At 41.7% G+C, this 24,282-nt stretch overlaps 1 protein-coding gene across 3 annotated transcripts in view; it reads right to left on the bottom strand.

The window, feature by feature from the left end:
- C9H12orf75 (chromosome 9 C12orf75 homolog) overlaps positions 1-24,282 on the bottom strand; it is a 43,120-nt gene that overhangs the window by 15,130 nt on the left and 3,708 nt on the right. For 2 of the 3 annotated variants that reach the window (XR_635084.3, XM_003907080.4), the window contains exon 2: positions 7,721-7,745. The exons of the other annotated variant lie outside the window; for it this stretch is intronic. Coding sequence is in view for 1 of the 2 variants with exons in the window: in XM_003907080.4 (XP_003907129.2) it covers positions 7,721-7,745 (25 nt within the window). In the remaining variant the exon portion in view is untranslated. The remainder of the gene's footprint in view (positions 1-7,720; positions 7,746-24,282) is intronic. 3 annotated transcript variants of the gene reach the window in all.

The raw sequence follows: 24,282 nt of genomic DNA, 5'->3' as shown, positions 1-24,282 counted from the left end.
ACTAAACAGGCTAAACTCATTTTGATTCGTAAACAGTAAAAATTGAATATGGAAACCCTGGAGACCATGGTTTTCCCGATCTGTTTCCAGTTACCATTCATGATAACCTTCTGGAAGAGGTTTATTAATTGATTGTGTTTACTTCCATCTACACTACAATTCTCCAGATAAAATAAAATTATTTAATTTTCTTTATAACATGTTTTCATGCTGGTTCCTGCCCCTTGGGGTGGTTTCAATCCATTCTAGCAAACCCTTAATTACACAATGAATTATGTTTTACCATTGGCTATTTTGGCCTGTGTTTAATATCATTCATTTCTTCCCAATTCCAAAACTTCTTTGGACAGTTTTCTTTTGATCTCTCTCCCTGGATGAGCCCACTGGCCAATATTAGTCCCTTTCTTTCTTCCAGCGTGTATGGCTGGAGAACATGAGTAACATTCACTTCAAAGGAATGCTTTCAACTTCTCTTTGTCCAGAAGCAAGGGATCAAGAGCTGGACTGCAAATTCCCTGTCCTCTCCGGCTCTCCTCCTCGTTATTCTCTTACTAAGGGGCACACAGTGTTAGGAATTATTTCAGAATTGGTTGTAAAAGCATCATTTGCTATAAGGCAAGGGTGCACGCTTCATCTCCTTATCTTAAGAAATTTTGCTTTTCCTTGCTGGCACCACTTTTCTCAAAACCTCAAGAATATGCATCTTGTTCTCACCTATCCCAGCTTCACCTAACAGGAGATGGAGCCAGCATGCTCCTCATCTCCCCACAGAGCTCTTACAGGTGGGACCATTTCATTTTCACTCAGAACCTCTCCTCTCTGGAGCCTAAACCCTGCCACAACTGTCCCCAGTGCACCAAAGATTTTGACCCTGACCCAAAGATTTTCCTTCTGAGCACCATTATCTTGGTCAATTTTAAAATCCATGAAAACGGCCAGGCACGGTGGCTCACACGTGTAATCCCAGCACTTTGGGAGGCCGAGGTGGGCGGATCACAAGGTCAGGAGTTCGGGACCAGCCTGGCCAATATGGCGAAATCCTGTCTCTACTAAAAATACAAAAATTAGCCAGGCATGGTGGCACACGCCTGTAGTCCCAGCTACTTGGGAGGCTGAGGCAGGAGACTCACTTGAACCCAGGAGGCGGAGGTTGCAGTGAGCTGAGATAGAGCCACTGCACTCCAGCCTGGGCAACAGAGCAAGACTCTGCCTAAAAAAAAAAAAAAATTCATGAAAATCACCCATCCAACCTCTCACCTCACATTTGGCTGACTTATTCTATCCTAACAGCTTCTGTGCTGCTCTGCTAACATACTCCCATGGCTGCTCCATGGAGCTTAGTTCCTCGAACAATTTTACCACATTTTAGAGTAGAAAATCCCACTCCCTAGGTAGAAAAAAAAAATCTTCCTTTCGATAGTCCCGTCATTCCCAAGAAGCCTTTCTTATTGCATCATCAGTTCCGGTTCATCCATCCCTCCCCGTCCTCCCCATCCATCAGCCCCTTGCGCTTCCCTTTCCCTCTCTCCCTAGCATGCGTCTTGCAGTCAAATATTTCTGCAGCACTTGCTGTTCACCACCTATTCCTCTCCATCCCTGGATGAATCCGTCCATCTGCTTTCTCTCTTCCTATCCTATTTCACAGGGTCCTACCTAAGGAAAATCTCATCGTAGCTATCAATGGGAATATATGATTTCTAACCACAGCAAGGCCCTCTATATGCTGGGTCTTCGGCCATCAAGTATTTATGTCACAGGCCCTGCCAATTTTTTTCAACAACATTTTAAACTAATAATTCTAGCTGTCATTCACCAGGGGCAACAAGCATGATGCCAAGTATTTTCCTAGGATATTAAATATGCTGTATTTGTAATCTGTCCCTCGAGCAGTTACTTCAGCCCTCTGTGCTCCCCATCTCCTCACCTGTAAAATGAAACATCATTATTCTGCCCATCAGATTATCATGGGTATGGAAGGAGATAACGTACAGAAAATGCTGGAAATCAGTATATGGTGCACAGTCCTCAGTAAAGATTAGCTACTACTGTAAGAATGATGATGATGAAGATGATTACCCTGCACAATTATTACATTATCCCAATTTCACAGATAATTATACTAAGGACACGATGTAACACACCTAGTAAATGGTGAAGGGAATTTTAAACACAGGTCTCTCTGCTTCCAAAATGCGGGCTTTTCAAATGCTACTTCAACCCCATCCTCTTCACCCTCAGAAGACAGTCTCCCCTCCTAGTACATGGATGAGAAAAGAGCCCAGCAGACAACCTCAGGTCTGTATCTATGAGGGGCAGAGAGGGCCCAGCTGACATGGGTGCATTAGACATGGGAAATGTATAAAGGATCCCAAGAAACTCAACATAAGAGATTCATCATTTCTTTTTTCCAAACGCAAAAACAAAAACAAATTGCCAATGGGTTTTATGTTATTTCATTCCAAAATATTTTTCTTTATATTTGCTACCTTCCATAAAAATAAAACAGCTTTGCCAAGGAAAGAATCTCAATAAAATTCACTGTACATGTTTTAAGTGAAAGAAGTATTTGAATTACATTGTTTACATTGAGTGGCTATAGTTCTTTATTTTCAACAGCAAATATTATATTTGAGTCAACTTATTTAATACTGTTTCTTATTTGAAACATAGTCATAATATTCTTATAAATATTGCTTAAACTTTAATTCAAGACTTTTTTAAGAACACGAAAATTGATCTACAAAGAAAAAATGTTTTCAATTAAATTCCAGCTGGCCCACTTACAATTTCTCCCCTTTTTTTGGTAACGGCATCCCAATTTTTCTGTGGGGAATTACCCCCGCTCTTTGGCCATCCGGTTAGGTGGGGGCTAATGATACTGATTGGCTCCAGTGGTGAGCACATGACCGCAGCCTGGCCAATGAGAACCCCACATTCTCCTGGCCCACTGACTGATTCCGAGAGAGGAACACGACCCCAACGGGCCAGGAAAGCCCAGCCCTAGGACTTTTCATCAAACTACAAGGAAAAAGAAGTTGTTTTTTCCACAGGAATTACTAAGATGATAAGATATAAACTGGTCCTGTTTGTCACCACTTCAGGAAAGCTGCCTAAGAATGAAGACGAAAGCAGAGAAGAGAGTTTCTTCCTGTCGTTTGATCACCTGGATCCAGCTGTGACTACAGCCAAGTCCCTGGAGCTTTTCCACACCACATGCCAATAAATTCCTTTGTGTTTGTTTGTTTAGGCCAGTTTAAACTGGGCTTCTGCCATTTCCTACCAAAAATATCCCAACGCAGCCTATTGGTGCCAAATAGCTGAGAATCTGCCACACTAAAATAAGAACATGGTTGATGTTCGCAGGTTTGTGAAAGCAGCCGAATGTCATTACCTTGAATTCACTTCTTTTTTTGTTTTGTTCAGTGTGTTACTGCACTGTGATTTAATTTCAAAGAGACAGAAAGAGGAAAAGAAAGGCTTGTTTTCTGATACACATGTAAGCTTTTCTTATGATGATGATAAAGTTTCTAGACATTGTCAACCATGCTTTCAAGTTCTGAAGGTGAACCTAGCTAGGTTTTGAGTTCTCTAGCCTGTTGTAGGACCTATGTACATCGTTATTCTCTCCACCACCAGAGAAAAACCCACTCCCCAAACTACCATCAGTTTTTTCTTACTCCCCTGGTTCCTGCCTTTTAGCCTACAGCAATATCCACGCCTCCTCCATGCCAAAAAAATGATTTTTAGAAAAAGACAAAAGGAAAAACAAACTTCAATACACAAAATCAACCACACTCACAATTGGGCAGAAGCAAATAACCAAAAAACACTTGAAGAAAAGTGTAAAATGTTCATAATGATTGTCTCTGGTATTCTAACTGAATTTTTCTCTTAAAAAATACTTTCCTGTACTTTCCAAATTTCCTTGGTATTTTTATAACACAGTATATTTTGAAAATTTGCCTCCTCTTAAAGCCACCAACATCCCTCCATTCCTTACTGTCAAGCAGCATAAAACCAAAGACCCACATCACTCTCTCCACTTCCTCGCACCTGGTTCACTTCCACTTCGACTTGGTTATCATTCACACTGCTCAACTGAAACTACAGTCCCCAGGGTGACCAATGTGGCCATCATGCCACACGCAATGACTTCCCTTCCTCCTTCAGCCCCCATGACCTCTTTGGACTATCAGCCATCTCTTCCCTTGGCTCAAGTTTGACTGCAGCATTATCCTCAGATATGGTAGGTTTTTTTTTTCCTTTCCTTCCCCATTAAGTCATTAAACAAATCTTATCAATTGCATTTTCTAATGCACCTTGTTTGCATCATTTCTTCTTTCCCTCTGCCATCTGACCCTCTTGTAGCCTCACTTCCATTATTCCTCTGTGCCTGCACCCTCCCTCATCCTATGTGTCACACTGCTTTGGGTGTTACTGCCCTAAAACTCAAACATAATCATTTAATTCCTCCACCTTAAAATCTCTATCAGCTCTTGAATGCATAAAAAAAAACAAGCACAATTATTGGCCTTGCACCCAAGACCCTTCACAAGCCAGGCCTGCCCATCAACCTCATCTTTCACTTCTGCCCAGACTGTACCACAGGCTCCAGGGGATACCACCTGGTTGGCTGTTCTCAGACCTACTGTCTTCTTGCACTCCCATGCCTTTTTTCATGCTTGTCCTCTGCCCTGGGTTGCCATTTTTCCCCTTTTCTGCATGAACTCTTGTTCATTCTTCAATTCCAAGACTAGCATTAAATTCTGAATATTGGAATAATTAGCACTTACCACACTGTATTTTGGTCCCTAGTAGACAGTGACCTACTTCAGGACAGATACATAATTTTATTTGTTATTATATACTGACTTCTCACCTATGGAAAGCAGCAAATAAATAAAAAAAAGGAGTAGTAGTAAAAATTGCAGACCTTTCCTAGAGAATTGATTTTTTAAATATATAGTATTTCTGGCTTCCAAAAATAACTACCATTTTCCCACAAAGACTTTTCTGTGGTCTGCATAATATTGTGTTTCCCCTTTTCAAAGTTCTTTACTCTCAATACTTATTCTATTACTTTGGCCAGTTCTTCTGGTTTGGGATCAGTCTGTTTAGATTTTTTAAAAATTTAATGTGCATAACAAAAAAATTAAGTCATCTTAATTTCTTAGCTTGTCATTCATTCATGGCATCACCTAATACTATAGTCAAGATTTATAAATCTATAGCTTCCAGTTAAAAAATTGAACATGTTTGAATATACCTTTTGTGTAAGGAAAAATAATATTATAATGTTCTTTAACTTTTTCCAGTTAAATTGACTGCATTTGTTTTTAAAAGGTCATTTATTTAATAAATTATTTTAAAGTTATAGGACATAGAATGAGGTACAGTCATAGAAAACCTAAATCTGAAGAATTCGGGATTTTAAATAGTGAAATAGTTAAGTAGTTACATGGCATCTCACATCCTGGAACAGTTAATTCTGTTGACAAAATCATCACTAAATTTTATTAGAAAAAGAAAGATGTCATGAAATCACTCCGTCCTTGAAGAGCAATGATGGAACTGATTCAACAACTATTTATTCAACACAAACTATGGTCAAAGCATGACATGAATAACTCTAGAGCACAATAAAATGGGTAAGGCATTTCCCCACTCTCAATCCCCAAGGGAGAAAAGACAAGAATGTGAAGAACTATGATATAAACGCAACACCATGCCTCACAAGAAAGGTCCAAAATGCTGTGAAGGTTCTGAGGAGAAAGACATGCTATGCAGCTGAGAGAGCCAGGAAATACTTCTCACGAAGGATAACACACAAGCCCTGCAGAACAGATGGCATTTCTATAAACAGAAAGGGAAAAGGCCATTCCAAGCAGTGGGCACGGTAAAACAAAACACAATGACAGGAGCAAGAAGCATGAGGTCGCAGGAGCCCCTGAGAACAGTGGCCAAGAGCAGCTCTGCACAGCCCTCCCGGCCCTGGGCTCTGCTCGCTCCCCACTGCAGGATCTCCTCCCACGCCATGCGAGCCAGTCAGTTTGAGGCTAAAACATAAATGCTCTTCCTACTCCTAATAAATCCTGGGTTCAGTCCAGAGGACGATGGGAATAATTGAAAGGTTTTGAGCAGAGGTCCTACACAAGTGCAGGGCAGTGCTTGAGGAAAATTAATGTGGCCACACATATAGAAACTAAAGGGAGAGACTGAAGGAGAGATCGAAATATTGCAATAATAGGAATACAGTCAGGGTGCAGAACTCGCTGTTGCTAAATGTTTGGGTAATAAACTCCAACACGGCAACCAGGAGCTAGAAGCCATCGACTACTGCTTCCTTTGTATCTAAAGTCCTAATTTTAAAAATGCATATTCAAATATTTAATTCCCAGAAAGCTTTACAATCCCATTCTCATCTTCTCTAAATTCTTTGTAGTAAGAAATAAAGTTTGACTCCTTTTTTTTCTTTTTTTTTTTGGGACAGAGTCTGGCTCTGTCACCCAGGCTGGAGTACAGTGGTGTGATCTCGGCTGATTGCAACCTCCACCTTCCCAGTTCAAGCAATTTTCTTGCCTCAGCCTCCCAAGTAGCTGGGATTACAGGGGCCCGCCACCACGCCTGGCTAATTTTTTGTATTTTTAGTAGAGACAGGGTTTCACCATGTTGGCCAGGCTGGTCTTGAACTCCTGACCTCAAGTGATCCACCCACCTCGGCCTCCCAAAGTGCTCAGATTACAGGCGTGCACCACTGCACCTGGCCCTATCTTTGATATTTGACCATGGACGGCTTTTGAGCCCCATCACTCCCCTTTCGCCCCACATCAGTGTAAGCCAATAAGAAAGTGGGGGCAATTCTTCCCTGTGCCAGCAGGAAGATCAAACCTCTGCCCATTCATAAGTAGCCTCAGCCCAGTCCATTCTCCAACCAAAATAAAAACCAGACCCATTTGGATGGCTTCCCTGCTCTCCCCAGAAAGCCTCATGTGAGTAATACATCTTTCTGTACCCTCCTGAGATGTGGTGAATCAGTCTTGACATCCAACCCAGTTTTGGGTGGGACAGTTGATCCCACCCTTCACTGGGTAACCAGAAATCGTCTTAAAGAGTGAACTGCTGCAGTGTCCTTGCTATAGCTAGATTAGAGGCAGGAGGATGCAGAGAGAGGGGGCATGGAAATCCTGAATGCTCCTGAGCTCCTGATCTCTCCACAGGGAGATGCCCATTATTAAATGTACTGTGCTCTAAAGATAGCTCAATGGTGACTATGTTGAATGGCCCTATATATTCATTTGAATATCTAGTTATCAACTTTTTAAAAATTCAATGTGTACTTGGTAACTGCTTGGCCCCAGTCTTTCCTCCCCAGCTAACTCTAAAACACTGCACAGTCATAGGAGCTACGTGCTTGTTTCTCCTATAATCACTTGCTTTTAACTAAAAAAAAAAAAAAAAAAAAACACAAGTTGGGATGGAAACACAATTCAACGTTTCCCCTTCTTAAGATCCTTAAAGTGCCCGGCTATGAAAAGCACAAAGAACGTTCTCCAAATAGCACTTTAGTTACAACCAAATGATCATCTTGACATGTGCATTACATACAAAGTATTTCCATGTCTTTTCAGCCATACCCACAGAGATCTGAATGTCATAATCATGAAAAACAGCAACTTCCTCAGAAAGACAGCTTATAAAATCATTAATATTCAATACTTACACATCTTTGGCTGCTCCTGCAGGGCCTAGAGAAAAAAGAAGATAGGTTTGTATTGGTGTGATAGTATTGCTACAAAAATGTTGTCTAATACCTAACCAAAATACAGTAATATTCCTGAAGAGACAAGAAAATGGGTTTAAAATTTTTTTTCAAAAATAGAGAAAGGAGGGCAGAAAATCATAAAATTCACATCTTTTTTTTTTTTTTTCCAGACACAGTCTCACTTTGTTGCCCAGGCTGGAGTACAGTGATGCAATCTCGGCTCACTGCAACCTCTGCCTCCTGGGCTCAAGTGATCCTCGCACCTCAGCCTCCTGGGTACTCGGAATACAGGTGCATACCACCATGCCTGGTTAATTTTTGTAATTTTTCTTGAGATGGGGTTTCACCATGTTACCCAGGCTGCTCTCCAACTCCTGGGCTCAAGCAATCCTCCCATCTTGATTGCCCAAAGTGCTAGGATTACAGGCATGAGCCACTGCACCCAGCCTCAAATTCCAATCTTAAATCTCAAATTTAGTTTAAGTTTCAAATGTTAGCTTTGGAATCTATTCCGCCCATCTTTAAGAATTCCTGCAAATTACACGGTGCCAGTTCTCAAAAAGATTTTACTGATCTTGTTAACCCAACTTCCCATTTTATGAATTTCAAAACTGGCAGACTTCGAGAAACATTTTTTTTTCTAAGCCACACACCATCTACATTGATGTCTGCATGGCATGGTTAAGTCAAACTGCACCAATGCAAGCAATGAGCTAAATGAATTAGGAAGCCTCAAAGACACGAGCTTAGTTCCAAAAAGAGTCACATGTGTCTCTTAAGTCTGCTCCCATTGGCTTCCCACCTGTGATGGTTAATACTGAGTGTCTACTTGATTGAACTGAAGAATGCAAAGTATTGTTCCTGGGTGTGTCTGTGAGGGTGTTGCCAGAAAAGATTAACATTTGAGTTAGTGGACTAGGAGAGGCAGATCCACTGTTAATCTGGGTGGGCACCATCTAATCAGCTGCCAGCGCAGCTAGAATAAAGCAGGCAGGAGAAGGTGCAAAGAGCAGACTTGCTGAGTCTTATGGCCTTCATCTATTTCCCATACTGGATGCCTCCTGCTCTCGAACATCGGACTCCATGTCCTTCAGCTTTTGGACTCTTGGACTTAGACCACTAGTCTGCCAGGGGCTCATGGGCCTTCAGCTATAGACTGAAGACTGCACTGGTGGCTTCCCTACTTTTGAGGTTCTGGGACTCGGACTGGCTTCCTTGCTCCTCAGCTTGCCGACGGCCTATTGTGGAACTTCACCTAATGATCATGTGAGTCAATACTCCTTAATAAACTCTCCTGCGTGTATATATATATATCTGTCCTATTAGTTCTGTCCCTCTGGAGAACCCTAATACACCACCCATGTGAAAAAGACAGCCCATCTCTTCCGGTGTCCATCCCCATTACTTCTCACAGATTCTCTGCCCACATTTCCTCCTCTCAATATCTTTATCCGGGAGGCACAGTACTGGGTTCCAACTCTTACAAGATATACGGTATTTAACATCCTTTAACCTCTTAAAACCTCACTTCCCTTATGTCAAATGAGGGTAAGAGAGTATCTTTCTCAAAGGTTATTGTGAAGATTTAAAAAGACAATGTGTAAAAAGACAATGTAAACACTTAACACAAAGCGGGCACATGAAAATAGCACACTAAGTTATTAGACGTCACACTTAAGTTAATATTTCAATTTTGATATATATTAAATAGAAATTAAAATAATTCCTGCACAGTCACAGAGGTATAAGAATAAACGAAGATGCGCTACAAAGTAAGTAAATAAGTCTGTGGGGGAATTATTGCCAAATTGCAAAAACAATCCAACAGTGATATTCATTTTGCATCTGTAATACTGCAAATTAAAAGCTGATCCTAAAGATAATTGAGGCTATGTCTCAAACAAATTCTTTCAAGGCTTTGACTAAACCTAAACTTTGCAATAAATTCAGTTCCTTTCTTCAGGGAAAAACATTTCTGTGGCACCATTACTGTTAAAACTATATAAACTGCTTTAGAATCAGAGATTATTAAACCAAAAAATCCTAAACTTAAAAAAAAGTCTTAACATAGGAAAAACTGCCAACATAGTGTTTTTGATAGAAAAAAAAATAAACAAAAGATTAGTGCCACCATAAACCCATGAAAATGAACGTTTTATTTTAGAGTCAAGCATGAGAATCTATAGGAAAATCTATGTAAATCAAAAAATATTGAGATAGGTCTCAATCAATTCAGTTTATTTTGCCAAGGTTTAGGAAAGCCTGTGACACAGCCTCAGAAGGTCTGGAGAACATGTGCCGAAGGTGCTCAGGCTACAGCTTGGTTTCATATGTTGTGGGGAGACACAAGACGCCAATCGATACCTAGACCACGTACACTGGTTTGGTCCAGGACAACTCAAAGGTGGTGGGGGCATGGGGGAGGGTTGTTTCCGGGTCACAGGTGGATTCCAAGATTTCCTGGCTGGCAACTGGTTGCAAGAGTTTATTTAAAGATCTGGAATCAATTGATTCCTGGAATTGTCTGAATTTAGAGATTGTGGAGATCAAGGTTTTATTTTGCCAATGAAGCTCCTTTAAATGTTTCTTATCAGACTTAAAAAGGTGCCAGGCTGGCACCATATGAAGCTCCTTTAAATGTTTCTTATCAGACTTAAAAAGGTGCCAGGCCAGCACCGTGGCTCATGCCTGTAATTCTAGCACTTTGGGAGGCTGAGGTAGGCAGATCACCTGAGGTAGGCAGATCACCTGAGGTCAGGAGTTCAAGACCAGCCTGGCCAACATGGTGAAACCCTGTCTCTACTAAAAAGAAAATACAAAAATTACCTAGGCATGGTGGTGGGCACCTATAATCCCAGCTACTTGGGAAGCTGAGGCAGGAGAATTGCTTGAACCCGGAAGGCAAAGGTTGCATTGAGTTGAGATTGCACCACTGCACTCCAGCCTGGGCAACAGAGCAAGTCTCTGTCTCAAAACAAAAACAAAACAAAACCAAAAAGCAAAAAAACAAAAAAAAACTGCCAGACACTAATTCTCTCCTAGATCAGGAAAAAGACCTGGAAAGGAAAGAGAATTTCTCTACAGAATATAGATTTTCCTCTCAAGTGACAACTTTGCTTAGCCATTTCAAAATACGTCAAAGAAATATATTTTGGGGTAAAATACTTTGATTTCTTTTTTTTTTTTTTCTTTTGTTTTTGAAGTCTCATGCTGTCACCCAGGCTGGAGTGTAGTGGTGCCACCTCGGCTCACTGCAACCTCCGCCTCTTGGGTTCAAGCTATTTTCTTGCCTCGGCCTCACGAGTAGCTGGGATTACAGGAGTGCACCACCACGCCGGGCTTATCTTTGTATTTTTTAATAGAGACAGGGTTTCACCATGTTGCCCGGGCTGGTCTCAAACTCCTGAGCACAGGCAGTTCAATTGCCTCAGCTTCCCAAAGTGTTAGGATTACAGGCATGAGCCACCACACCCGGCCTGACTTCTTTTAGAGCCTGCTGTCATGTTGGTATCTTATTGCTACAAAGAGTCTGCTTTGTCAGTCTTATTAAGGTCTGTTTTAATGTTAAATGCTGATCGGTTGTGCCTGAATTTCAAAGGGAAGAGGGTATAATGAGGCATGTCCAATCCCCACTTCCATCATGGCCTGAACTGGTTTTTCAGGTTAACTTAGGAATGACCTTGGCCAAGAGGAGGGGTCCATTGAATCAGTTGGGGGAGCTTAGAATTTTCAGTTTACATCTAAAAAGAAAATATTATCTTTTTAGCTTTTCTTTTTTATTTTTGTGGAAAAGGATAAAGAATGTGTTTGGGTTTTGCTGTAGTCAGGGGAAGGGAGAGCCAGAGGTGAGCCTTTGATTCTGCAAGTCTTACAGAGGAAGAAAACAATGATTATAATGTGGACCATGAGTCCCCAATTTTTTTTTTTTTTTTTTTTTTTGAGACAGAGTCTCACTCTGTTGCCCAGGCTGGAGGGCAGTGGCGCAATCTCGGCTCACCACAACCTCTGCTTCCTGGGTTCAAGCTATTCTCCTGCCTCAGCTTCCTGAGTAGCTGGGATTACAGGCACCTGTTACAACACCCAGCTAATTTTTTTTGTATTTTTAGTAGAGACAGGGTTTCTCCATGTTGGCTATGTTGGTCTTGAACTCCTGACCTCAACTGATCCACCCGCCTTGGCCTCCCCAAGTGTTGGGATTACAGACATGAGCCACCACACCCGGCTGAGTCCTCAACATTTAAAGACAAGGGACGATCCAGTACAATCCACAGGAAGAAGAGAGTGGCCAAGGCTGCCCTGCTACATCTCAGGGATGGCAGCAGGGGCATGGGGTAAGAACAGCATGGAATCGGAAGGCAGATGACGGGAGTCGGGTCCCTGCTCCAATGTCTGTCTGACAGTCACTAAATCACTTTGTTTCAGCATCTAGTAAATGAGGACTTACTGGGTCAACAAATGCAGCTAGGAAGGCAAAGCACAGTAATGTGTGTGAAATGAGAAATGAGTTTACAAATGGCCACATGTTGTGCATTCAGTGCTTATTTTAATCAGCATCAAGAACTCTCCATCCACTTCACCTTGATTACACCAAGCTATGGGCACCATCAAGGGCCTCTTCCCTGCTGGGCTCACCATTTAACATCCCAGCAAACCCAAGAGAGATGCGTGGTGTCACCATTTAAAACAAAGTCAACAGACCATTCCCTCTGTTCTAAAACAGCCCTCATTTGAAAGGGCATCATCAACAGAATAACTGCAATGGTAGGGGTGGGGCAAAGAAGTCAGAAACACTACATGAAGAGTGTGCGTGTGTGTGTGTGTGTGTGTGTGTGTGTGTGTGTGTGTGAGATTGTAAAATGTGCTCCATTTTTTAACAGGGGAGAAAATGTGCATCTTAGAAGCAAGGTAACATGGTGGTTATTGAGAAGCCTGTAACCAGGGTGATGAGAATATGACTCCCTAACACACAACTTCCCAAAAGAAAAAAAAAAAAAAAGGTTCCAAATGTTGGAAACCCTGAACAAAACTATCAGAGTACCTCAGTATGTAAAATGCAAAGCATAAGTTTATTTGTCCTGCAAAAGTATAAAATCATAGAATGATCAGAAATAAAATAAAATTACCCTCACTGCAACCTTTTAATCATACTTCACTTATATATTTATTGTAATTAACCAAATGGCAAACCCTAATCGAAGTAATTATGCAAAAAGTGCTTTGATCAAAATTAGATAGTGGCAAGATCCCATGTGCTTTAAACTGTATCTGTGGTTCGTGTGCTTTATCATTTATTAAACAAATATGTATAATGTTACATCTATTTTTTTCCAGACCACAAGGATACAGCATTCATCCTAATACCACTTCATGTCCTGCCAAACTGTCTCCTTACTGTTTAAACATAACCTTGGTGGGTTAATACAAAGGGCCTAGGCCTCAGGAGAAGTAGAAATGAAAAAAAAAGGTAACAATGTTTCTTGTGGGGCAAAAAACACACCAAAAAATAGAGAGAGACTATTATAATTTGGGGAGAGGGGGTCAAAAGATTTAATGACTATTTCCCAAAACTGTAGAAATGATAATCATAATTTTAAATATCTTCCTAAAAATGGAGAGGGGAAAGGTTTGTTCTCAGGAAAGTATTATATGCAGTTTCAGTAACAAAAAGTGATTGTAAATAGAATGTAAGGAAGGACATTTCCATCACTGTTGGTTGTTTACAGTATCACTTCTCACCTTGGCTGTGTTTAGCTTTTACTTTCTACACTTTTGAAGATTTTAACATTTTATTCATGAGTCTCAATGACAGAAGTCTCAATTAATTAAAAATGCATAGCAAACCCAATCCATTCAAACATTCAAAAAACTTAATCTAGTATTGTGGTTTCATCATAAGATATTTGGTCTTTGTCCCTGGTTCCTGGCACAGAGCTCCTAAAACCCCTGGAATTTCCTGAATGATGAGTGACAAAAGCCTCTCTGTGAGGCTTCTAATGAGATGACTCTTGGCCAAGCCCTATATGGCTTCAGGATGGGGGCTGTTTGCTAGAAAGACCAAGCCTTGATTAGAAGCTTGGAACATTGAGCTCCACCCTGCCACCTGCAGAGAGAGAAGAGAGGCTGGAGACTGAGTTAATTACCAGTGGCCAAGGATTTAACCAGTCATGCTTGCGTCTTGGTCCTTTTTTGTGTTGCTGTTACAGAATACCACAGACCAGATAATTTATAAAGAAAATAAAATTTATTTATTATAGTCTAGAGGCTGGGAAGTCCAAGATTGAGGGGCCCACATCTGGTGAGGACCTTTATGCTGCTTCATCCCACATAGGAAGGCAGAAGGGCAAGACAGCAAGAGAGCAAGAAGGGGCCAAACTTGCTTTTATAACAACCCACTCTCTCAGTAACCAACCTACTCTCTCAAACACCAACCCACTCTCAATAACCAACCCACTCCATTCGTCCCCCAGTTTACTGATGATTAAACACATTAATCCATTCATGAGAGCAGAGCCCTCAAGCCCTAATCACTTCTTATTAGGCCCTATCTCCCAACACTACTGCATTGGGGATTAAATTTCCAGCACATGCTGGGGAACACATTCAAACCACAGCTCCTACGAAAACCTCAAAATAACTGGATGTATTAGTCTGTTCTCACGCTGCTAATAAAGACATACCCTAGACTGGGTAATTTATAAAGGAAACAGGTTTAATTGACTCACAGTTCCACATGGCTGCGGAGGCCTCACAGTCATGGTGGAAGACAAAGGAGGAGCAATGTCACATCTTACGTGGTAGCAGGCAAGAGAGCTTGTGCAGGGCAACTCCCATTTATAAAACCATCAGATCTCATGAGACTTATTCACTACCATGAGAACAGAATGTGGGAACCACCCCCATGATTCAGTTATCTCCATCTGGCCCAGCCCTTGACATGTGGGGATTATTACAATTCAAGGTGAGATTTGGGTGGAGACACAGCCAAACCATATTACTGGATTCAGTGAGCTTCCAGGTTAGTGAAGATATCTATGCACCAGGACTGTGGCATAGCCCAACTCCACTGGGGTCAGAGGCTTCTGCACTTGGGATACTTCAGACTTCCCCAAGTACCTCTTCCACTGGCTGTTCATTCAGACCCTTTATGATCAAACAATAAATTGCCGGGAAAATGTCTCTGGGTCCTGGCAGCTATTCTAGCAAATCGGTAGGGCCTGGGGTGATTTGTGAGGCCTCAGATCTGGCCAGTTGACAGAAGTGTAACCTGGAAGCCAATATTTACAGCAGAACTGGAAGGGAGGGGCAGTGCTTATTGGAACAGAGCCCATTAAGAGCCTGCAGGGTGCTCCAGGTAGTGTTAGAACTGAATTGAATTGCAGGACACTTGGTGTCGAAGAATTAGGTGTCAGGAAGGGAAAAAAAAAACTTCTCAGACATTCTTTACGTTTCATATAAAAACTGTATTTGTCCTAGTAGTGGCTAAGGTTCTGAATAGTCTTGAAGGGCTTTATGAATCACACCGAGATTGCATCATGCTGTATTTATTTCAGCAAAGAATTATTCATACTCCAGGTATAGAGTTTAATGCATTTTATTATATTCTAATTTTGTCTCATTCCTGAACTACTGAAGAAAAATACTGTCTTGGTTTCCCATGACTGCTGTAACAAATTACCACAAACTGGGTGATTTAAACAACAGAAATCTATTCACTCATAGATCTGGAAGCCAGAAGTACAAAATCAAGGTGTCAGCAGATCCACACTCCTTCCAGAGGCCTTAGGGAAGCATCCATTCCATGCCTCTCCTGGCTTCTGGTGCAGCGAGCATTCCTTGGCATTCTTTGGCTTGTGGCCCCATCACTGTCTGCTCCACCTCCATTTTCACATCACCTTCCCTTCTATGTCTGTCTTCTCCTCTTGTGTCTCTCATAAACACCCTTCTCATTGGATTTAGACCCTACTCAGATAATCTAGTATAATTTCCTCATCTCAAAATCCATTATTTATTACCTTTGCAAAGATCCTTTATCCAAGTAAGGTTGCATTCACTCACCGCAGAGATGAGAACATGGACATTGAAGGGGTGGCCTGCCCCTCCACACCTGTGGGTGTTTCTTATTAGGTGGAACGAGGGACTTGAGAAAAGAAATGAGACACAGAGACAAAGTATAGAGAAAGAAAAAGTGGGCCCAGGGGACCCGCGCTCAGCATAGAGAGGACCCACGCCGGCACCGGTCTCTGAGTTCCCTTAGTATTTATTGATAATTATCTTTACCATCTAAGCAAAAAGGAAGTAGCGGGATAATAGGATCATCGTAGGGAGAAGGTCAGCAGTAAGACATATGAATAAAGATCTCTGTGACATAAGTTTAAGGAAACAGTGCTGTGCCTTGATATGCATATGCAAACATCTCCATAAACCTTTTTGGTGCATAAAGAGCAGCATTGTGCTAGCAAGTCCCACCTTTCGCCCTAAGGCAAGGTTTTCTCCTTTCTCAGTAAACAGAACATACAATCGGGTTTTATACCGAGATGTTCCATTGCCCAGCGACAAGCAGGGGCAGGCGCTTTCTCTAATAGCCACCAAAGGCTACTTTCCTCTTATACTAAGTCTTCCTCAGCACAGACCCTTCCACGGGTGTCAGGCTGCCAGGGGCGATCCAGATGCTCCCTGCAGGCCATAGGCTCAGGGCTATCACATGGGAGAGCAACCCGGACAATACCTGGCTTTCCTAGGCAGAGTCCCTGACGCTGGCAGTGTCACGTGCCCCTGGGTGCCAGAGATTAAGAGAATGGTGTGACTTTTCCAGCCAGTAAGCTGCCTTCAGGCACTTGTTTAACAAGCACACACAGCCAAGATCACCAAACTTTGAGTCACCACAGCATGTCTGCCACAGGGACAGGGTTTAGGTGGGTCCTGGTGTAGCATCTCAAATACAGAACAAAAGTCTCTTATGTCTACTTCTTTCTATACAGACACAGTAGCTGTAGTCAGTCTCTCTTTTCCCCACACAGACATATCTTTTTGGGGCTACCATTCAGCCCACTACACTTTATCTTTGTCCTTCCTGCCTCCAAAAATATTATCTTTAAAATACACAGCAAAATTAATCTGGAAACTAAATTTAATATATATATATATATATATCATTGCCTAACACAAACAGGGGTGTATTCCTTGTCCACTGAAGCCAGCTTTGAATGCATCAGTACTTTTTTTTTTTTTTTTTTTTGAGGCGGAGTCTAAAATCTGCTGCTAAGCTGGATTGCAGTGGCTCAATCTCGGCTCCTGCAACCTGCCCTCCGCCTCCCAAGGTTCAAGCTGATTCTGCCTCAAGCTCCCAAGTAGCTAGCATTTGAGCCGCGTGCCACCACACCCAGCTAATTTTTGGGTATTTTAGTAGAGGCAGGGTTTCACCATGTTAGCCAAGATGGTCTCGATCTCCTGACCTCATGATCCACCCACCTCTGCCTCCCAAAGTGCTGGGATTACAGGCGTGAGCCACCACGCCCAGCCTGCATTGAGTAATTTTAAGTAGATGGATACAATATCTTGGTTCCTACAGACAGATGGTCCTTTGAGAGCTAATCAGCCTGTCATGTACATTAAAAACTGTGAGTCATACTGTCCAGCATGCCTTCAGTATTATACAGATTCAAACATCTATTGACGTGAGAGTCTCCTCCCACCTGCCAAACTCTATTATGAAGAACATACTTCTATCTTTTAAAAGAAAGAAGGGCCGGGCATGGTGGCTTACACCTGTAATCCTAGCACTTTGGGAGGCCAAGGCGGGCAGATCACGAGGTCAGAAGATCGAGACCATCCTGGCCAACACAGTGGAACTCCGTCTCTACTAAAAATACAAAAACTTAGCCAGGCGAGGTGGCGGGTACCTGTAGTTCCAGCTACTCGGGAGGCTGAGGCAGGAGAATGACATGAACCCGGGAGGCGGAGCTTGCAGTGAGCCGAGATCTCACCACTGCACCCACCTAGCCTGGGCAACAGAGCGAGACTCCATCTCAGGGGGAAAAAAAAAGAAAAGGTCATATACATTTTAGTCTATTAACACCTTTTATGATCACTACACTATATACTCTATAGACTTTATAAAATATACTAGAAATATTCACAAGTACATGAATTGCTAAGTTACGTATTAAGTTATATTCTTCAAACCAAGTGGTGATAATTCATACACACACACTCAAAATTATGTATGTGAAGAATTTGTAAAAAAAAAAAAAAAAATATGAAGATTTAAAAAGCACTCTTCTTTCAGCATAAATGATCAGAAACATAAATGCCTATGGCTCTTATGGGAAATAATAAAAACATGCAGGAATGTTTTACTCCTTATTTGTTTTACAAAAGAAACAGTCCCCCTGAGAACTATATAAATATAACTGCAGAAAAATAAACAAAATTCTCTTTAATTTTGACAGCTTGCTATGGCTCTTCTGACCCATAATAGTTATAAAACTATGTCATATTCTTGGTTTGGCCAAAAGAAATGGAACAACTTCTCACTACTTCATCCAAAGCAAGGCTTGTTTTTCAGAGTGCAATACAAAAAATACAGATTCATAAGTGATTTCTTCAAATAATGGAGGAAAGAAATTCAGGTCAATGTGTCCTAGAAATACAAAATTATGTCAATGAAAATGGAAGCTCTTATAGAAAATCTCGTTTTTATAGGTCGCCCTTGTTGAGTAGTGCTAGAGTTTGGTTTATTTGTCCTCTCCAAATCTCATGGGGGTGGGGTCTAATGGGAGGTGTCTGGCCCACAGCGGCAGATCCTTCATGAATGGCTGGTGGTAAAGAGTGAGCTGTAACTGTATTCGTTTCCATGAGAGCTGGTTGGTCGTTAGCAAGAGCCTGGCACCTCCCTCTCTTCTCTCTACTGCTTCCACTCTTGCCACGTGATCTCTGCACACTATGGCTCCCTTTTACGTTCTGCTATGAATGATAGCAGCCTGAAGCCCTCAGCAGAAGCAGATGCTGGTGCCATGCTTCTTGTACAGGCTGCAGAACCATGAGTCAAATACACCTCTTTTCTTTATCAATTACCCTGTCTCAGGTATTCCTTTATAGCAACACAAAAATGAACTAAGTAGCTATACTTGAGGCAAGTAAAAACCAAAAAATGGCCAGGTGCAGTGGCCCACACCTGTAATCCCAGCACTCTGGGAGGCCAAGGTGGGTGGATCACCTGAGGTCAGGAATTTGTGACCAGTTTGGCCAACATAATGAAACCCCATCTCCACTAAAAATACAAAACTAGCCGGGTGTGGTGGTGCGTGCCTGTAATCCCAGCCACTCAGGAGGCCGAGGAAGGAAAATCTCTCGAACCTGGGAGGTGGAGGTTGCATTGAGCCGAGATCACACCACTGCACTCCATCCTGGGTGACATAGCAAGACTCTGCCTCAAAAATAAATAAATAAACCAAAAATAAATGCAGCCATATAAAAAGTACAGGCATAAGTTAGTGCACTGACATTTAGCTGATATACTAAAATTTAAGTCATGTCTATATGGAGCTGTAAAGGCTCATGGTAAACTGCCTTTGCTGAATTATAAATAATGAGAGAAATTTAATATAACTGATTCTATTTTGCATTGCTTTTAAATAGTTTTTTTTTCTGTTCTGACATGGAAGCCAAGATAACTACAAGAGGAATTTAGTTTATAGTTACACTTCGAAGCAAGGAAAACTGACCCCCACCCCCCACCCTTGTTCAAAGATCAAAGCTGCATTCATATGGCAAGGTTAAAATTATGGTAGGGGCTTAAGCTTTACTAAAAAATAGGCATAAACAATGACCCCGCTATTGTTTAGCACGCTTTCCCATAAGTTGCCTACTGCCCTAGAGTCATGTAACCAGGGGTTACAAGATTTCCAACTTCCCCAAATACTCCTATAGATAACATCAGTATCGTGAAACCTAAAGACCTGGTCTTTCAGATATTTTTCAGATTTCACATTTTAGTAGATCAAGAGATGCCACCTGGTTCTGAGAACCAGCCTTTTCCTGGGAACTGACTTTACTGCCCAAAGATGTTGTAGATGCCCCTATAACCTCATCCCTAGCCAACCAGTTATTCCAATTCCCCAGTAACCCCCTGCCTATCAAAGTCCCCTTAAGAAACCCTAGCCTCCGAATTCTCAGGGAGACAGGTTTGAGAAATTTCTCACTGTTCTCCTCACTTGGTCAGCCCTGCAATTATTAAACTCTTTCTTTGCCACAAAAACTGCTGCTCTCATTGTTTATTTGTTTGTTTTTTGTTTGCTTGTTTCTTTTTTTTCTCTTGAGAAGGGATCTTGCTCTGTCACCCAAGCTGCTCACTGCAGCCTTGCTTGCAACCCTCCTGAGTTCAAGCATTTGTCCCACTTCAGCCTCCCAAGTAGCTGGGATTACAGGCGCGCGCCACCACACCTGGCTAATTTTTGTATTTATAGTAGAGATGGGGTTTCGCCATGTTGGCCAGGCTGATCTCAAACTCCTGACCTCAGGTGATCTGCCTGCCTCAGCCTCCCAAAGTGCTGGGATTACAGGTGTGAGCCACCACGCCCAGCCCTCATTGGTTTTGTTTGGGGCAGTGGGCAAAAAGAAGCTACTGGCTGTGACAATGGCAGAAACGAATGACTCACTTTGGATGCCTTTATGAACTATTCACATGGTTGTACCATCAATTCTGGGGAGACAGAGCAAGCGAATGATGCACAGAGCTTCTTGGTTCTGTCTCACCAGTGATGACTACCTGAGCAGAGGGGTCTCCACACCCCTCTTTATTCATCATCACTTCAAACATGGTACAGTCAAGTATGCTGACCACCTGTCCCTTACTATCTTACTTGTAGAGTGAGTAGCAGCCTCCTTCCAGTTACCCAAGCTCTTAACAGTTTAATTTTTACTTCTCCCTCTTCCTTCATCCCACATCTGCAGGCTCTCTTTAGCTCAACTGTCTTCCCTGTCTCTGTGACCTCAACGCTTCTGCCCCTCCAGGGCCCACAGTAATGATCCAGGCCCTCAGCACTTCTCTGAGCACAGACAGCAGCTGTGAATGATGCCACTTCTGTATGTACACGCCTTCAGTGGCTCACGCCTTCCTCCTACACCAGCTGTATACTGGTACTTACACAGTACCAGTGTGGGTACTTACAATATACGAGTCACTGGTCTAAACCAGTGATATTGGGTACTTACAATGTATGAGTCACTGTTCTAAACACTTTACACACATTAACTCACTGAATCTACAGTAGGCTCTCTTATTACACCCCCATTTTATGGTCAAAGAACCTAAGGAACAGACAGCCTTAGCAAGTTGCCCAAGGTCATACAAATGATGAATGGCAAATGTAGTATTTGTACTTGGCCTTTTTGCCTGCAGAGCCCACTCTCAACTCTGTGGCCTCAGTGCCTCTCTGTCCTCCTCGTCCCGTATCCTAACCATTCCTTCTTCCCAATACCCTGCAACCAATGTGAACGACTACATCCAATCAGGCTAGACTTCTTATTACCCTGAAATGCGCCAAGCCCATTTCTGTCTCTAGGACTTCCTACAGCACTAAAAATGACCTGCCTTCCATTTTCTGCTATCCAAATCTTACCTATTCTTCAAAGCCAAATAAAGTTCCACTTCCTCCACGCAGGTTTCCCTGACTTCTTGAGGTTTTATTTTCTTCCCTCAATTGCTACATCAGTACAGTGTGCCCACACCAACTCAGGACTTCATTTTGTATCTTTTTTGTTTCTTAAATATGGTCATTCATTCAACAAATATATTTTAAGAAGGAAAAAATCCATTAAAAATGTAGACACTGGTCTAGAGGCTGAAGATACAGCTGTAAACAAAATGTATAGGCTTTCATGAGGCCTCCATTTGGGGGAGGGGAAAGGAGACAAGAAATAAACATAGTATCAGCTCTGCAGCAAAAAAAAGTGTTTCACACAGAGAAAACAAGAGTGAGTTCAGCATGTTTAAATAGAAAGAAGGATGGTACACAGTTGTGGGGAAAGGGGAGTAGTGCAAGATAAAAATATTTGATGATATCAACAAAATTTTATATTATTTTTATATTATTTCCCCCACAAATCTTGGACTAAAGGTAAACACAGTTGTATCATTTCAATACTACCAAACCATTTACAGATGTTAATTAAGGCTGGACCAATGCAGCTACCTCAAAAGAATGCAATTATCTAGCTAATTGAGGACAAGGACATAACTAATCTAAATAATTGGACCCAAAAGGATTGTATTAACTCCCTGGGGTACACTGACAAAATAGGGTAAATAATTATCAAGCTCCTTCCCCTCTGACTATTGTTACATAAACAGCAGGAAAACTATTATGGAAACATTCTCACAATAAATTGCCTGCAAAGTTAAGATCAGTTGCCAGTTACATATCTCTGGCAGAAAAAACTCAACTAACCAATTTAACCAAATATCATGAGCTGAATATGTCTGAGATAACTCCCACTGCAAATAATATCTACAGCCTTTAGCCTGCATTAAAATAGGCTGCTGTAGATATGGGGAACTATCAAACTTTTAAGGGATTTTCTGGTTTACATAAAAAGGAATTTCTGATTTATATTACAAAGACTTGCTTCATAGTCTGTATGTATGTGACCATATAAAAGGGAATGACTGACCTGCTGTGCATCATTAACTCAGAATGCAAGGTTGGTCATTTCTCTGCCTAGTCAGGAGATATGCTCGGGGGAAAAACAAGCGAGTAGAGAATCTGACTGCAGAGAAAGAGCAAGAGTGAGCGAGAGTGCAAAAGCTCCCTGCCTTATAACAAATGTGACTTTAAAATGAACTATTAAATCCAGATGTTTCTCTATAATTTGGGGTCTAGACTCCAGACTATGTAGAAAAAAACTGCTGCATTCTTTATGTAGTCGTACGTTGGGAAAAATCAAATTCCTACCTTGAGAGAGTGATCAAATCAAAATGTGAAAGTAGAGAGCTTTTGTGTACTCAAAATGCCTCTCACAATTCCATCTAGGTCGACAGCTCAACTCCTCTAGGAGGACTTCTCTGATTAAACTGTGTCATTCAACATCTCCTGAAAACTTGGAGGTCCAGATTATATTCTATTATCCACTGCTTTGCAGTGATTCTCAATTGCTTAATCTTCCTACCTAGACTACCAATTTCTCAAGAGCAACAAAGTTTGACTTCATTCTACAAACATCCACTGCTGACCGCCCCAGCGTTGCCCTAGAAGTTCCCAGCAGAGGAGGTCCCACGTACCGGTGGACGATGTGTAAGCTTACAGTTATTAATAGAAACATACTCTAGGGGCAAGTCTACCCAGAATTATCAAGGGGCTGATCCATCTCACTTCTCCTTATGGCCACTTGACCCTTTTACTCCATACCAGTTTCTCCACGCATCAGGCATACGGAACCCACTTTACTCAAGTACATTACTGCATATCAATCTGTCATGTTAACCAAGTCCCCCAGACAAAAGCCAAGAGAGGCAGCTGTCCTGATATCTCAGGGAAAGGGGAAACAATTATCTGGTTTACCTGAATAACTAAAGAAGTAAAACAGGGCTTAGAATGGAGATTTCAGATTTAGGGGTATTAATAATAATATATTAATGCATGAAAAAAGATGTGCCATGTTCTCATAGAAAAATATTCAAGGAAAACCACTTTGCCTTCAAAATGGTGATAATAATAATATTATTATATAGTAATAATTACAGTTTACAGAGTGCTTTCACATTATTTTTGAGTTTCACATAACACTTATGAAACAAGATACACCCAATTATTCCCCTTATATAAACAAACCAAAGTTTAAAAAAAGTAACATGAAACACCCATAATAATGCAATCAGCCCAGCACCAAACCTAGGCTTAAGCTCACTGTCCAGACTCTTAAGTTCAGCACCCTTTCCACAATCTCTTTGGACATTTTTTTTTCTGAAAAGTTGGAGTATGGCTACTGAATTCTAAGACTCCTAGGACATATTGGAAGCTGTGCACTGTAAATAGCTAGAAGAGGAGGACAACATCTCTTTCACATGTTTCGTATTGCTCAGGTTCAGTCCTCCAAGTGTGCAGCTTGGTCAACAGTGTAATTGACACGGATGCCCAAGCTCAGGACTGGAAGAGATTTTTAGTACCTTTGCATGGTGGTTTATTTTTCTTTACATCTCTCATCCTGATATATTTCCTCTCTGAACCTAAACTCCTACCACCAACTGACAACATTTCAAAATAACAATGACCAAATCCCAAAGTCGGCTAGGTGGACTCACAGGCAGGGAAATGTTTGGGAATGGCTTCTCCAAGACAACAGCAGATCCATCAAAGAGGTGATGCAATAACTCCCTGCTCATCATGTTGTCTCCTGCATGATCTGAGTCTGCATTCACTATCCTTCTCTCCTCTGAACAAAAAGTAATTTTTGGCCAAGAGCACGCTGGAGGAGAGAATAGCATGCTCTCACATGCACTGTCCCTCACAAACAAAAGTGAGACT

The sequence above is a fragment of the Papio anubis genome, chromosome 9, assembly GCF_008728515.1.
Source record: "Papio anubis isolate 15944 chromosome 9, Panubis1.0, whole genome shotgun sequence".
In the NCBI taxonomy this organism is placed as follows: domain Eukaryota; kingdom Metazoa; phylum Chordata; class Mammalia; order Primates; family Cercopithecidae; genus Papio; species Papio anubis.
This window is presented reverse-complemented; position numbering and strand designations above follow the sequence as displayed.